The 12,500-nt window shown below is 35.3% G+C and overlaps 2 protein-coding genes across 4 annotated transcripts in view; both read right to left on the bottom strand.

Annotated features, from left to right (window-relative positions):
- Window positions 1–106: 106 nt before the first annotated feature.
- Window positions 107–7,389, bottom strand: LOC113802933 (uncharacterized). 3 transcript variants are annotated; one of them, XM_070140825.1, is made up of 3 exons: window positions 6,798–7,389; window positions 5,357–5,381; window positions 425–582 (listed from the first exon to the last, which is right to left on the bottom strand). In XM_070140825.1, the coding sequence occupies exons 1-3, from the start codon at window positions 7,387–7,389 to the stop codon at window positions 558–560; spliced, it is 642 nt and encodes a 213-aa protein (XP_069996926.1). In that variant the 3' UTR covers window positions 425–557. The 3 variants fall into 3 exon arrangements, with proteins under 3 accessions (XP_027209391.2, XP_069996926.1, XP_069996925.1); XM_027353590.2 differs by lacking the exon at window positions 5,357–5,381 and having other exon boundaries at window positions 107–582; XM_070140824.1 differs by lacking the exons at window positions 425–582; window positions 5,357–5,381 and adding an exon at window positions 5,730–5,806.
- TFAM (mitochondrial transcription factor A) overlaps window positions 6,328–12,500 on the bottom strand; it is a 7,705-nt gene continuing 1,532 nt past the window's right edge. The window contains exons 2-6 of the mRNA XM_027353589.2: window positions 11,301–11,446; window positions 10,921–11,023; window positions 10,157–10,361; window positions 9,739–9,863; window positions 6,328–7,801 (exon numbers count right to left, since the gene is read on the bottom strand). Of these exons, the coding sequence (XP_027209390.1) occupies window positions 7,705–7,801; window positions 9,739–9,863; window positions 10,157–10,361; window positions 10,921–11,023; window positions 11,301–11,446 (676 nt within the window). The 3' untranslated portion in view covers window positions 6,328–7,704. The remainder of the gene's footprint in view (window positions 7,802–9,738; window positions 9,864–10,156; window positions 10,362–10,920; window positions 11,024–11,300; window positions 11,447–12,500) is intronic.

Raw genomic sequence — 12,500 nt, 5'->3', positions numbered from 1 at the left:
TTACAAATGATGGATTGTAGACCATTTCTTTTTCAAGAGGTAAAATGTGCAAAAGGAAATAGAACTAACATTTATTAACAAGTAAATTTGGAAAAGAAATACTATATATATTCCATATTTATTACTCTAAAATTTACATTCATATACATCATTCTGAGATGACAAAGCAGGCAGCAAAATTACAAACATTCATCAATTTCAAGACACCTGGGTAATACTTATTGTATGAAAATTGACATATCATCTTATCCTGCTATGATGAGGCAATCCATTCATTCATTTTTTTCAGATTTCAATTGCTTTCCTCCTTTATGTAAAGATACTATATATCCAGCTTTTATAGGCACAAAAGTAATATTAACAGACTGGGCAAAGTCACCATCTGACAAAGACTAGCAGGAAGATAAGCAATGGGTGTGCCAGATTAGCTTTTGCTCTTTGGATCATGAGAACACCTTGCCTTAGTGTTATCTGGGGTTTCTTCCTGAATACCATGAACTGGTGGGAAGAGTTCATCAAGAAGGTTTTCCAGCCATGTCCAGATATCTGCCCAGCCATCAGCAAAGATCCACAACCACCAGCCTGCCAGGAGAAGTTTTTGAAGTAGTACTAATAGTTAGCTCTGTAGTTAATGAAGTAGGTTGCAAATTAAAGGTAAGAACCATTTTGTTACCATAATTCATCATGCGTCTCCCCCCCCCCCCCCCAATCCCTTGCCCGTTGTTGTCATGCGGGGGCTTTGGAGACGGAGACTGAGACCCAATGCAGGGATCTTCCCTGCCCAGGGCCTCAGCCCTTGACTCAACTAATTTTGCATGGTCTTTTCCCCTTCCAGCTTTTGTTTCTGTCCCTTCTCCAACCCCTTCTACTATCTACTTGCTAAGGTGTAAGAGCTGTGCTGAAAGGATGAAAGGCTGACCTCGGCCCAGTCCTGAATTGCCTGCGGGAACCATGGGCACGGTACTCCTCTGATTTAATTGTCTAGCCCTTACCCCCTACAGGGCACTGGGGGGTGGACTATTTATGTCCCTTTTCATAATCAAGGCTTCCCATGGCTAGTAATGAAGATGTAATACCCCTATTAGGGGCAATGAGTCTTGCTCCTTCATCAAATAGCCACACCGGCTCCCCGACCCCAGGCTCTCCTTTGACCACGACTCTGGACACTGAAACTACTATCCACTCCTCAATGCCTACTAGTGCATTATCCACCCAAGCAGAGACTCAATCTCCAGAAGACATTCGTACTCTCCCAACTTCCTCAAAATCATCAACTCTACCCTTACAACCTTCTTCATCAAACACCCCAACCTCCCTTATTACTACCTCAGCCTTATTCTCCATCTCTCCATAATACTACCCCCCTCAACAATACTCCCGCTTCCACATGCCCCCATCCTTCTACCACCACCAACCCTTCAAATATCTTAACTACTCTATTTAGCCCAGCTAAATGGGACTGATTTTTTGTTATCCCCCCCCCCCTTACAGCTCCTTACTCAGATAACACTCTTCTCTTCCAACAATGTCTCCAAAAACATGTAGGCAGAGTCCCTTTCCGTTCCCGACGCGATCGCTCCCGTCTCGTAACAGTCAGATCTGAAGCTGAAGCCATAGTATTATCAAAACTAATTGATCTCTGGCAACCCCATCCCTGCAGAACCTCATCCAACTCTTAATACTTGTACCCAAACTGTCTCTATCTCCCCAGCAAACTGCCCAGTCGATACCAAAGATTGGTTAGATTGTGGAGAAGACTTACTCGGCTGCCTCAAAGACCAGGACATGATATCAGTACATTGCTACTCCATTTCTCCTAGAGGTCATTGAAAGAAACCTAACAACATTGCCAAATTACTTTCAGTACACATGACCTTCCAGTTCGTATCTACATTGGTAGAAAATCCTTCCCTCCTCCCACCATACCAACCTCCTCACCGTCAATGTCAAAATTGTTGGTGATTTGGACATCCTGCCTACACTGCCGCTCCACAGACCGATGCTCCCTCTGTGCCCAATCCGGTCACAACAGATCAAACTGCCGTGTACAAACACGCACATGAAATCCATCCCCCTCTTACTCATAGTACCCCTACACCCCTTCCTCCTAATCCCTCCCACTACACATCCCCTTCAACTCCAACTATCCATCCTTCCAATATCCATCCTCCTACCACTATTCCCCCCACACCATTTCCTCCTACTCCCTCCCAACAAAACCCAACCCCTCCACTCCAACTATACGCACATTCTCCCTCCCTCCATCCCCTCAATCCTTTCTACTCCCTCCCGGATACACATGGAAATCACTCATGTCACGACAATGCCCTTCCCCAGATTCCCTACCTCCTGATACCCCTCATTTACACCCCCTAACTCCTTCCCCCAAGATTCCCCAACTTGCACTGGCATTTTCACTCATAAAATAACTAAGATATAGCTCTCCTACATTGGAATATTCGCGGTTTCCATTCTCACAGACCAGACCTACATCATATCCTTGCTTCTTATAACCTGTTCTCCTTCCACAGACATAAATATCCTTCACTTGATCTAATTCCCTTACTTAAACCACCATAACCCTTTCCCTCATCAATCCCCTTACCCATCTTCAACTTTCCAACATTACTCTAGATAGCTGATGCATAGCAACTATCACCTGACATCACCCTTTACTATACCTTCCTATAGTGCTATATGACCTTAGATGTCTAACATATTTATTTTGCTTTTAACCATTAACCATTAACCATCATCATGCTTCTTTACATTTGGATTGTTCAGATAATACACTAGCTAGATGCTGAAGAAGCTACATATAATATTTAGAAGTTGGAAAGGTATCCAGCATGGCAAGAGTAATAAAATGTCCTGCAAGGTGACACAGGCCTAAAACAAATTCAGATTAATGGACTATTTTTGCAATTAATGACTCATTTACATTTTAATATGAAGAAAGACTGACTGTATATGCAGAATGCACTAATAAACACTATTATTTTCAAAGTGAAGGCCCTCAACAAAGCTTGCCTAATTCTTTTATTGTTTGGAGATGCGACACTACAAACTGCTATTTCATTATGCTTTTCCCGAGAGGATCATATGGGAATTGAAGGAATGAATAAGGACAAGATTAAAATGGATTTATACATCACTTTGCCACATCACTCATCTCAATAATGTGTGTTTCTTACTATATGATTAATACAGCTGAAGAAGCTGCATGAAGATCCTCACACATTTGTAGTATTGAGAAATACTAACTGAACCACATTGGATATTACTTAGTTAATGCTGATTCACAATTATTATATTTATTATTTTAGCCAAAAAATATCATTGCATTCTTCCTCAAATTCGTAAGGAAAATTTTTAACTAATCTACATTTCTGTTTTTTACATTGGAGGGGAGGGGTTTGTTTTGCTATTCATTATTTTTATAGAAAATAAAAACATCAATTACAAACAAGCATTTCAGGAAAATAGGAGGCTATTATATAAGGGGAATTATATATAAATAGAATTGTTACTGCTATTCTAAGAGTACTTCAAGTTAATTGTACAAACTGCAAAAGTATTACACTTGCCCTAAATAGCAGATGTCCATTTCTCCTTTGGATAGGAAAGGAAGCAATCATTATGGATATTTCATAATCTTTAACTAAATGACGCAAGGAAAGACAATTGATTAGTTACATCTACAAGGCTGCAAACCTAAGCTTTAGTATTTCAAAACGAATATTCTTTTCAATACAAAACTATACAAGAAGTTACAAGGTATCACAATACTTACTACAAACATTTTACACTCAGAATATGCTGCATTTGGGGGGGGGGGGGGGGTAATCATTTGTCCAGTTGACCAACCATTAGGTCTTGTAGTAAGGCAACAGTTGTCTTGACTTTTATTTCTAGCCATACCTTTTATCTAAGTACTTAAAAAGTTATCAGCATCTTTTTTTTCCTGAGATCTTTCCATAAGGCATGAATAATGTAACACAAAAAAATATTCACAAAGAATGCAATGTCTAAATTTAGATGTTTAGTTACACAGAAGTTGACATCTTACTTATTCTGTTATATACCAAATTAGTGAATCTGAGTAAAGCCATGCCACCAAAAACTTCTTTGCTATTCCACCCTATGTAATGACGGCATAAAAAATCCCACAAATAATTCTATCTATTGTCAGTTCATTATGATCAGTGTAGAAGATATGAATGAGAAGGCAAGATAGGTAACGTAACTGAAAATAATTTTGCAGCTTCAGAAATATGTAATTCAGATATAAATAAAAACATGCATCATATGTCCTGTATTTGGAAATAAGTTTCATTCATATATTCTACTAATATGTCTTATTCTATAAACAAAAAACTATTCTTCCATGTTTTCCTGTCCTGTACATGAAACATTTCATTTCTATATAGATGCTACATCTGTGATAGGCTTTCAGTCCTGTGTGACAAATTTCATGAGTGTTTTGCTCCATGGTTAAAAATGTGATGCAACTACTAATAGAAGAATTGTTTTAAAATATTTTTTCTAGTATTAAAAACATTACTCCCCCCCCCCCCCCATGCAACACAAAAGTCAATCAGGACAGCACTAAAAGTAAAGCTAATGGAAAATAAAAAAATAACAAACTATGAAAATTATCCAAATTTGTGACAAATAGAAAATTACATTACTATTTGCTACTTATTTAGAAAATGCAAGTAAAAGAATATAATTACTTTACTTTATTTACATATTGGTAAATAAGGCTAGGATAATTACTTTTTCAACAGGGACTGTTAGATACTGAGAGTTATTAGTTCTACTTGCTACATTAACTATCATGTACAAGTCATTAAATCAACATTCCTTGGAAAATGTTGTATTCACTATAATACTGTTTTGTGAAATGTCTCTGTACATAGATGGCTCTGCAAGGTCTTATCCACTAAAAAAATAAATTAGTAGATCTTGTGCCCTATCTGACTTCACCTTTCCTTGAGTTTGCTGGAAAACTGTATTTGATGCAGTTGTTTTTATTATAGGCAATATTATTACATTTTTATTGACATTAACAGCAATATAAGATACCAGAAAATATTTTTTTAAATCAAGGATATATAGTACTTGTAATAGGCTCATCACTGACTTTGTACTTGTGGAGCCATCTACGGGTAAAAACAACAAATTAAATTCAGTGAGTATGGCATGCACGTATATGCTATCCCTGGAGGCTTCAGATTAATATACTGCAATATTTGTGATAGTGGTAGTGTGAAAAAGTAAAACTATTACAAAAATAGTTTCTATGGATAACTTTACCAATATAATAAGCCTGTAAATGTCTTTGATTACTTACGTATTCATCCATGAACTGTGCAGACCTAGCAATATTAGAAATAAAAAAATGACAAAACTATATATATATATAAATATATATATATACAGACTTCTCATATCTACTACTAAATATATCATCCTGTCAGAAGTAGCATCAGATACTAACAGAAGCAGTAATTAAAAAACATACTCAAACCTCATGAACTAGTTTAAAATGTGGCACCAAACAATGAAAAAAATTTCTGGGTCACTGCAACAAAAGATCATGACTATTAAAAGTGGTGAGTAATTCATTAGCGGTCAGTCAATCAAAAACTTTAAAGTTAGTGTCAAAAAGTAGTTATTATACACTTACGAACTTTTCATGAAGAAAAATCAATTCTAAAAAATCTGGAGATCAGTGCATTTCAAATGCTGACATGCTTCACACGCCACATTGGATTTTGTGTCAGGTGCCGTGTGCAGTCAGCTGCTTAAAGGAAAAATTAGAAGCAAAGGAAATTTAAGAGTTCTACTCTCCCTAAGATTTTAGATAAAGCATGCATGATTTTCCAGGGAAGAAGGCTAAAAAGGAGCTTTATGCCTAGATTTGAGAGGCTAATCCTCAGCCACTGCAGTTGTGACCATAAATGTGATCACCTTTTTAGAACACACAACTGACAACAGGCTCCAGTTGTATGGCATGGGTGTACATGCTCCCCAGAAAGTGTGTCTTGCACTGCTTGGCAAGGGGTTAAATGATGGATACCTTTTTCAGAATAACTAATGAAAATGTTGAAAATACAATACTACTACCGAGTTAATTTATTAATGAACCAATAAGTATACAAGTAAATAAAAATAGTAGTAGTGTTCTTATAAAAAAAAAATATATATAACATTCATATACTTACGTGAGACAAATAGTAGCTACTATATAAAAAAAATAAGGAAAATATAGCAATAGAAAAATCAAGCAATAATTGTTTTGGTTTTAAAACAGAAGTGATACTACATTTCAGTAATTTATTCAAATAAAAATTCATAAAATGTTATTTACATTTAATTAATCCAAAAATACATAACAAAACCAGCAATAAAAACACGAAAAGCATTCCAGAGGTGAAAGCTGCTGCAAAGATCAAATGGGAGTTCTTGATTGATCATCAGAGAAAGTAAAGGATGGTGAAACAGCTCTTCTAATCCTTGCAGATAAGGCATGTTAAGCTGAAAAGCAATGACAGCTTCAGGGGAGAGGTAACTACCCTTCTGAAGAGGTTCATCCAATTCAGGAAGGCTACCCACTCTCTCATTTAATTCAAGGTTCTCTGTAGAATAACCAAGTCTTTGAAAGTGCTGATGGTCACCAATGTTTGTGAAATTAAGTACAAGGCTATCTTCTGGGACACCATCCTCATTTTCTCTTAAGCCAAAGTTAAGGGCTTCATGCATTCTGTAGGGTAACTGCACATGAGGTTTACCTTTCTCAACATGATCAGTGCTTGAATCCTTGCCTTCAAGAATAAGAACATCTGATGCTATTTCTGGAGCAGATGACACTGGAGAAAGACTGCTTGTACATTTGTTTAAATCTCTTGAATGTTCATTACCAGGCAGTATAGCAATATTTATTGACTGTGGACTAAGCACAGAATGCGAATGGTCTTGATGATACATACTCTCTTTGTGTAAATAATTTGTATGAAAGTGGTTTAATGGATTTTTATTTACATGTATGACGGCTGATTTTATTCCTAATTGACTGTCTGGCTTATCTTGTACTCTTGAAGCAAGCTTTTCAAGTTTCCCATCAGAGACAATTTCAACATTTACAGCTTCAATACACTTCTTCACTGGTAACTGTTTACAACTTAAATTAAAACTGTTATGTTCTACCAACTCCTGACTTCTATTAGATTCTGTAGTCACAATTGACGGCTTCAAAAAGATTCCTGGTTTCATAACCTGGACATTTCTCTGACATTCAGGTGATTCTGGGAAGAGCCCAGAGTCTAAGTGATCATTATTATAACTATCAGCTTTTCCTGAGGCAAAAAACTTATCTTTTTCCATAGTCTCAATGCTTGAGGGAAGACTTACGGATTCAGGAATTGATTTTTGACAATCACTTTTGGTTTCTCCTTCTGATGGATCAATCTTTACAGTAACTTTCACTTCTCTCTGGTTTACATTCACCTCTTCAGTTCTTCCATTAGCAGAGCTGCTCAGATATTCCTTTTTCTTGGTATTTTCTTCATCTACCAAAGCACGTTTTTCTCTGACTACATTCTGACTAACTGCTAACTTCTTCTGGTCTTGTTTCTTCCGTTTCTTTGGAGATCTGTCCAGAACCCCTGACTCTCCCTTAGCATCACCTGATGCGAATCCCTATTCTCGAATGTGCCGACGGTGAGTGGCAGTGTGCTTCAGATCTTCCAGCTGCTGGTGTCGACGCACTAAATCTGCCCTTCCACTTTTGATCATTCTGAAATGTACATGAAAATACACAAGTTCATGTAATCAGTATGTCTTTTAGTTATTATATCTGTAGAAGCATCAGATGTGAATTCTCTACTGCCTTATTTATTAGAGAGGTCCAATATATATTTTCAAAACATATTAATACAAATACAATTTTGAAATGTCAGGATGCGTAACTCAACATTGCATATTCGAGTCTAATCAATTATTAATATGAAGGCTGATTAAAATTGTCTATATGTAGACATTTCCAACTGCATCATTCTTTTATTCATATGCTATGTGATTGTTTTATAGAACTTGTAATTTTCTATTTATGGATTAAGCTTGTGTTCATATCTATATCGGCATTTTGTATATAGAGAAAAACATGACTAAATGAGGTAAAAGTAAGCTCATACATTAATATATTTCAAAATAAAAGGCATTACAAAATATAACTGAAAATCATAAAAGTCACTTAAGGGGGTCTACTTTTTTTTTTTCGTTTGCTGATTTTGATGAAACGCACACCCTTTTATTTAGACCTTAGTGAGATCCCTGAGGTCGATTTTTATTGAAATTACCCAAATAGTTTTTGAGTTATATAAAAAAAAAAAAAAAAAATGAAAAACACGCAAACCAAAAAATTAAAATCAAACAGCAAAAAAAAAAAAAAAAATAAATAAAAAATAATAATAATAAAAAAAAAAAATAAATGAAAAATATTGCCACTTTTACAAGAATCACGGGAAAAAATGGATAAAAGTGCTACACATTCTCAAGGTATTTTATTTTCTACAAAACACGTTTACTTTGAACTAAATTTGTTTTTCCTAGAAGGTTTGGAGCCTTACTGAGGATACTTTCTAAATAACAGCCCTCATGTTTTTTTCCCCCCTTTTCATCATTTCTTTTTGGCATGAACAATAATAGGTAGAAGAATGATCTTACAATGTAATCTTCTATCATCTAAGTGCATTCTGAAGTCTTGCAGAAAATTCTAAAGCGTAATATGGTAGTTCAAACATTTTGTGGGGTGGCAGGGTCCCACTGATTTGGCCTTTTTTTTTTTTTTACGTGGACGACTTTTACAGCACCATAAAAGCAGCAGCTAATTGTATCACTGGACAGATCTACTATTCATCAGCTTCAAAATGAGCCACATCACATTTTGGACTTAAATGTGTGTGCTACACATAAAAAATGTACTGTACAGAAATATTGTGATTTTTTGGATACCAGATTTTTTTTCTCGAACTCAAAAAGTTATGAACAGATTTTAATGAGCCTAATTTACATCCTATTAAATTTTGGTGGTGATCCGGATCATTTGGCAAATCTACTGCCATTTTGGGGGGGAGGGGGTCTGTACATACAAAATTGTTCTGAAAGATAAAACTGACAGAATATGATTAAAACATAAAAATGAGATACTCTATATGAACAGCATATCATTCTTATTTATTTGTATACATAAATTCTTCATTATTATTATCTTTTTTAGAAAGCTTCCCAGATTTCATAGATTACTCAAAAAAAATTAAGGGTGGTCCCATATGCAAAATTTCATAAGCTTCCTGAATATAATTTCATCTTTTTATTTTATCGAATTATGTCACAATTCCGATTTTCTATGGTTAGGTAGCAATTCACAATATTTTGGTGGACATCGAAAGTGATTGCTACCACCTTAGAAATTGCGGATGGGCCTTAAAAATTTCAGGGGAGATTTGGTGGCCCTGAAACTCTTTGGAAAGCATATAACTCAAAATCGGCAAGGTGGAGGATGTATGCCAAAAAAGTTGGTATACAATCCCCTAAGTGAAATGCAATGCATTATCACATTTTAGCAAGCAATTGTAAACTTACACACAAGCACATCAAATGATTATCCATAGGATAACTCATAAAAATCACAATCAAAGACAATATGATAAATAATAATAATAATATACTTACTTGGCTTCCCAGTGTCTAAGTTCTTGTTCATATTGTTCCCTATGTTTTTTTGCCCTCTCGCGGAATACCTCTTGTTCCTCCTCTGGCAAACGACGCCATCTGCTTGCAGCACCAGCAAGGAATTCCTGAAAGGTAACACAGTTACCTATCCTATCAAAAAAATGACTCCTTATAGAATTATCCTCATAGATCTTTTATGCATTGCAATCGTATTCTTTTAATTATCTATCTATTCACACATTCATTCTGTGCATCCCTCATGCATTGCTTGTCATATAGCAAAACATTAACAACCAAGACAACATTGCCTATACAAATCTTCCCACATCCATACCTATTCCCAATCCCATACCCACACTTACACATGAAATCTTGAGCACAAAAATCAAGCCAAATCTTGAAGACAGAAAACCCTTACCTTGAGAGGAGCGTCCCCTCTGTCTAAGGAGAGGAGGTACAAAGTGAAGGCATTACCCGGGTGCTTCGGTTTTCCCAGTTCTTCCGTTTCTTTCTTCTTGTCCCTCCTGATCTGGCGTTTCAACTTGTCTTGAGATCTTTTTCGTTTCAGATCTTTCATGCTTTCAATCTGTTGTGGTGTAAGCTTCTTCATGTACTCCTTGTATCTTTTGAGAGAGAGAGATTAAGAAAAAAACAAATGTATATTCATTAATTTTGAAGTGATAAAGAACATTCAAGAATACTTTTTGCAAATATTATTCAAATATGTAAATAAATAAACAAATTTGGAAATTATAACTATCTCATGTATTCATTCATATGAACTTAACAAACAATTCTTATCTGTAATGAACAGGACTAACCATATGAATTCTTCTCAATTACTACCACTTTCTAATGAATTTGCAAGCTATTCATGCCTCAATTACATTTCACACTGCAGTCAGTGTAGTCTTCTTAAGTTACATAAATATATGTTAAATTCGTAAAACATTTTTTCCACTTTATTGACAAGTGCCAATAATTGGATGGGTGAAATTTGTAACCTGATGTAAACATCCAATGTACAAAAGAAGGACAAGATTTACTTCAGCTTATGGTTCATCACTAAATTCTACATCTCCTAAAGAAATTTTGGCAAATTACTTTTGTTATTTAGTACATTATAATATGCATTATACAGACCAGCTATTATGTATACTTCTAACAGAACTATGAACTTACTTTTCATCATAAGTTTCTTTGTCTTTAGTGTAAAGTAGAGACCATTTGCTCTTTTCTGGCAAACCGAGTTCATTCCACACAGATGCTAATTTTGCCGTCAACTCTGAAAGAATTTATATAACAGATTTATTGTACAGGACACTAAAATACACTTACAAACCTGGTGCCATTTTCGTTCAAGGTTTGCCAGGTACTGTAAACTGGGATATTATATGTGCATTTTACAAGAACTATCTAACCTTTCTGCAACTTGTTAAACTGAGAGCAATATAATCAAGCATTGTAAAATATATAGAACATATCACACACTGAATTTTAATTCTAAGTATACAAAATATTGGATACTGAAGAGTCAATTGGAAAATTGAAATGAACCTTACGAGGTGCAGTGAGTTGAGGAAATTTTTTCTTGATCTCCTGGCGATTAGCATTCACAAAGCGTATGTATGGAGTCACGGGTCGTTTGGGGGGCTCTGGCAGACCAAGCTCCTGGGCTATAGTCTGTTTCCCTGCTACTGACAAGACACTGCAAAGTAAATACAAAAGATTTAGATTGTATTTCCCCCTGAGATTCCTGTAAGTGTCAGAATATAATAATCATAATTATGTTTTATACTGTAAAATAAATGCGTAGTAATGATAGTAATCGTAATAATGTAAACAGTAATAGTACAACAAATGAAGAAAATAAAGATAGAGCTTGAACTCATTCCTTGATAATATAGCTCTAAGAAAGCTTATAAATCATGCTCAAATGACCACAGTCATGGTGTTGAAAGATACTAAAAAAAAAAAAAAAAAAAAAAAAAGTAAAATGTACATAGTAAAATCTAATATATAGGTATATACTAATATATCTTTTTAAAAAATATGCAACTACTGTCACAGAAGAAAATTTTCTCTGAATTTACTCATCTATCAATTCCATGTACACTTTAACCCATTTGCCATAGTGGCTACACAGACAGGATTGTTGGCTCTGATCAGCAGCTCCCCGCTTGTGCCTGGCTTGTTTGGTAGTTTGCAGACAACATTAGGCACCTAAAACCTTTTATTTTGTTATCATTTTAAAAACTTTTAAAAGGTGAAGATTTAACCTCACTTTACATGCTAGTGCCATAAAGTTTAACCATATGATTACTGCCGCTAATAGAGGAGATAAATAATCTCAGTTCGATAAGCTGATAGTGTGGAACTGGTAAGCTATGGTGTCAAAAGTCGTTAGGTCCGTTAGGTCTTGCCATGGCAAGAATGGATGGCAGATGTGTCAGATGGGTTAACTTAAACTTTATGAATGTCTAAAACTATATTTATACAGATAATTCAACAGAAAAGTGAACCATAACCCATATAACCAAAGCTATTATCAAAAGACTGTAAATTTGGTAGTTTCAGTTAAAAAAAACAATTTTTGTGACAATGCTGACCTTGGTAGCTGGTGAGGGCATCATATACACCAAGGATATTGGGAATTACATACATATAATAACAACAAAAATATATTATTCTGATGTCACACAATTAGATATTCAAATTTGATTTCTTGGCAGCTTCACTGCCTATACATCTCTTTATAAAGT

The sequence above is a fragment of the Penaeus vannamei genome, chromosome 27, assembly GCF_042767895.1.
Source record: "Penaeus vannamei isolate JL-2024 chromosome 27, ASM4276789v1, whole genome shotgun sequence".
Taxonomy (NCBI): Eukaryota; Metazoa; Arthropoda; class Malacostraca; order Decapoda; family Penaeidae; genus Penaeus; species Penaeus vannamei.
Note: the sequence above shows the minus strand (reverse complement) of the source record. Positions and strands in the feature narration are given on the sequence as shown.

Coding starts and splice junctions, on each gene's coding strand:
- LOC113802933 (XM_027353590.2), bottom strand. CDS start 7,389: ATGGAAAAAGATAAGTTTTTTGCCTCAGGAAAAGCTGATAGTTATAAT. Junction 583..6,797: donor CACTGATCATGTTGAGAAAG/GTAAACCTCATG, acceptor TTCTCCTGGCAG/GCTGGTGGTTGTGGATCTTT.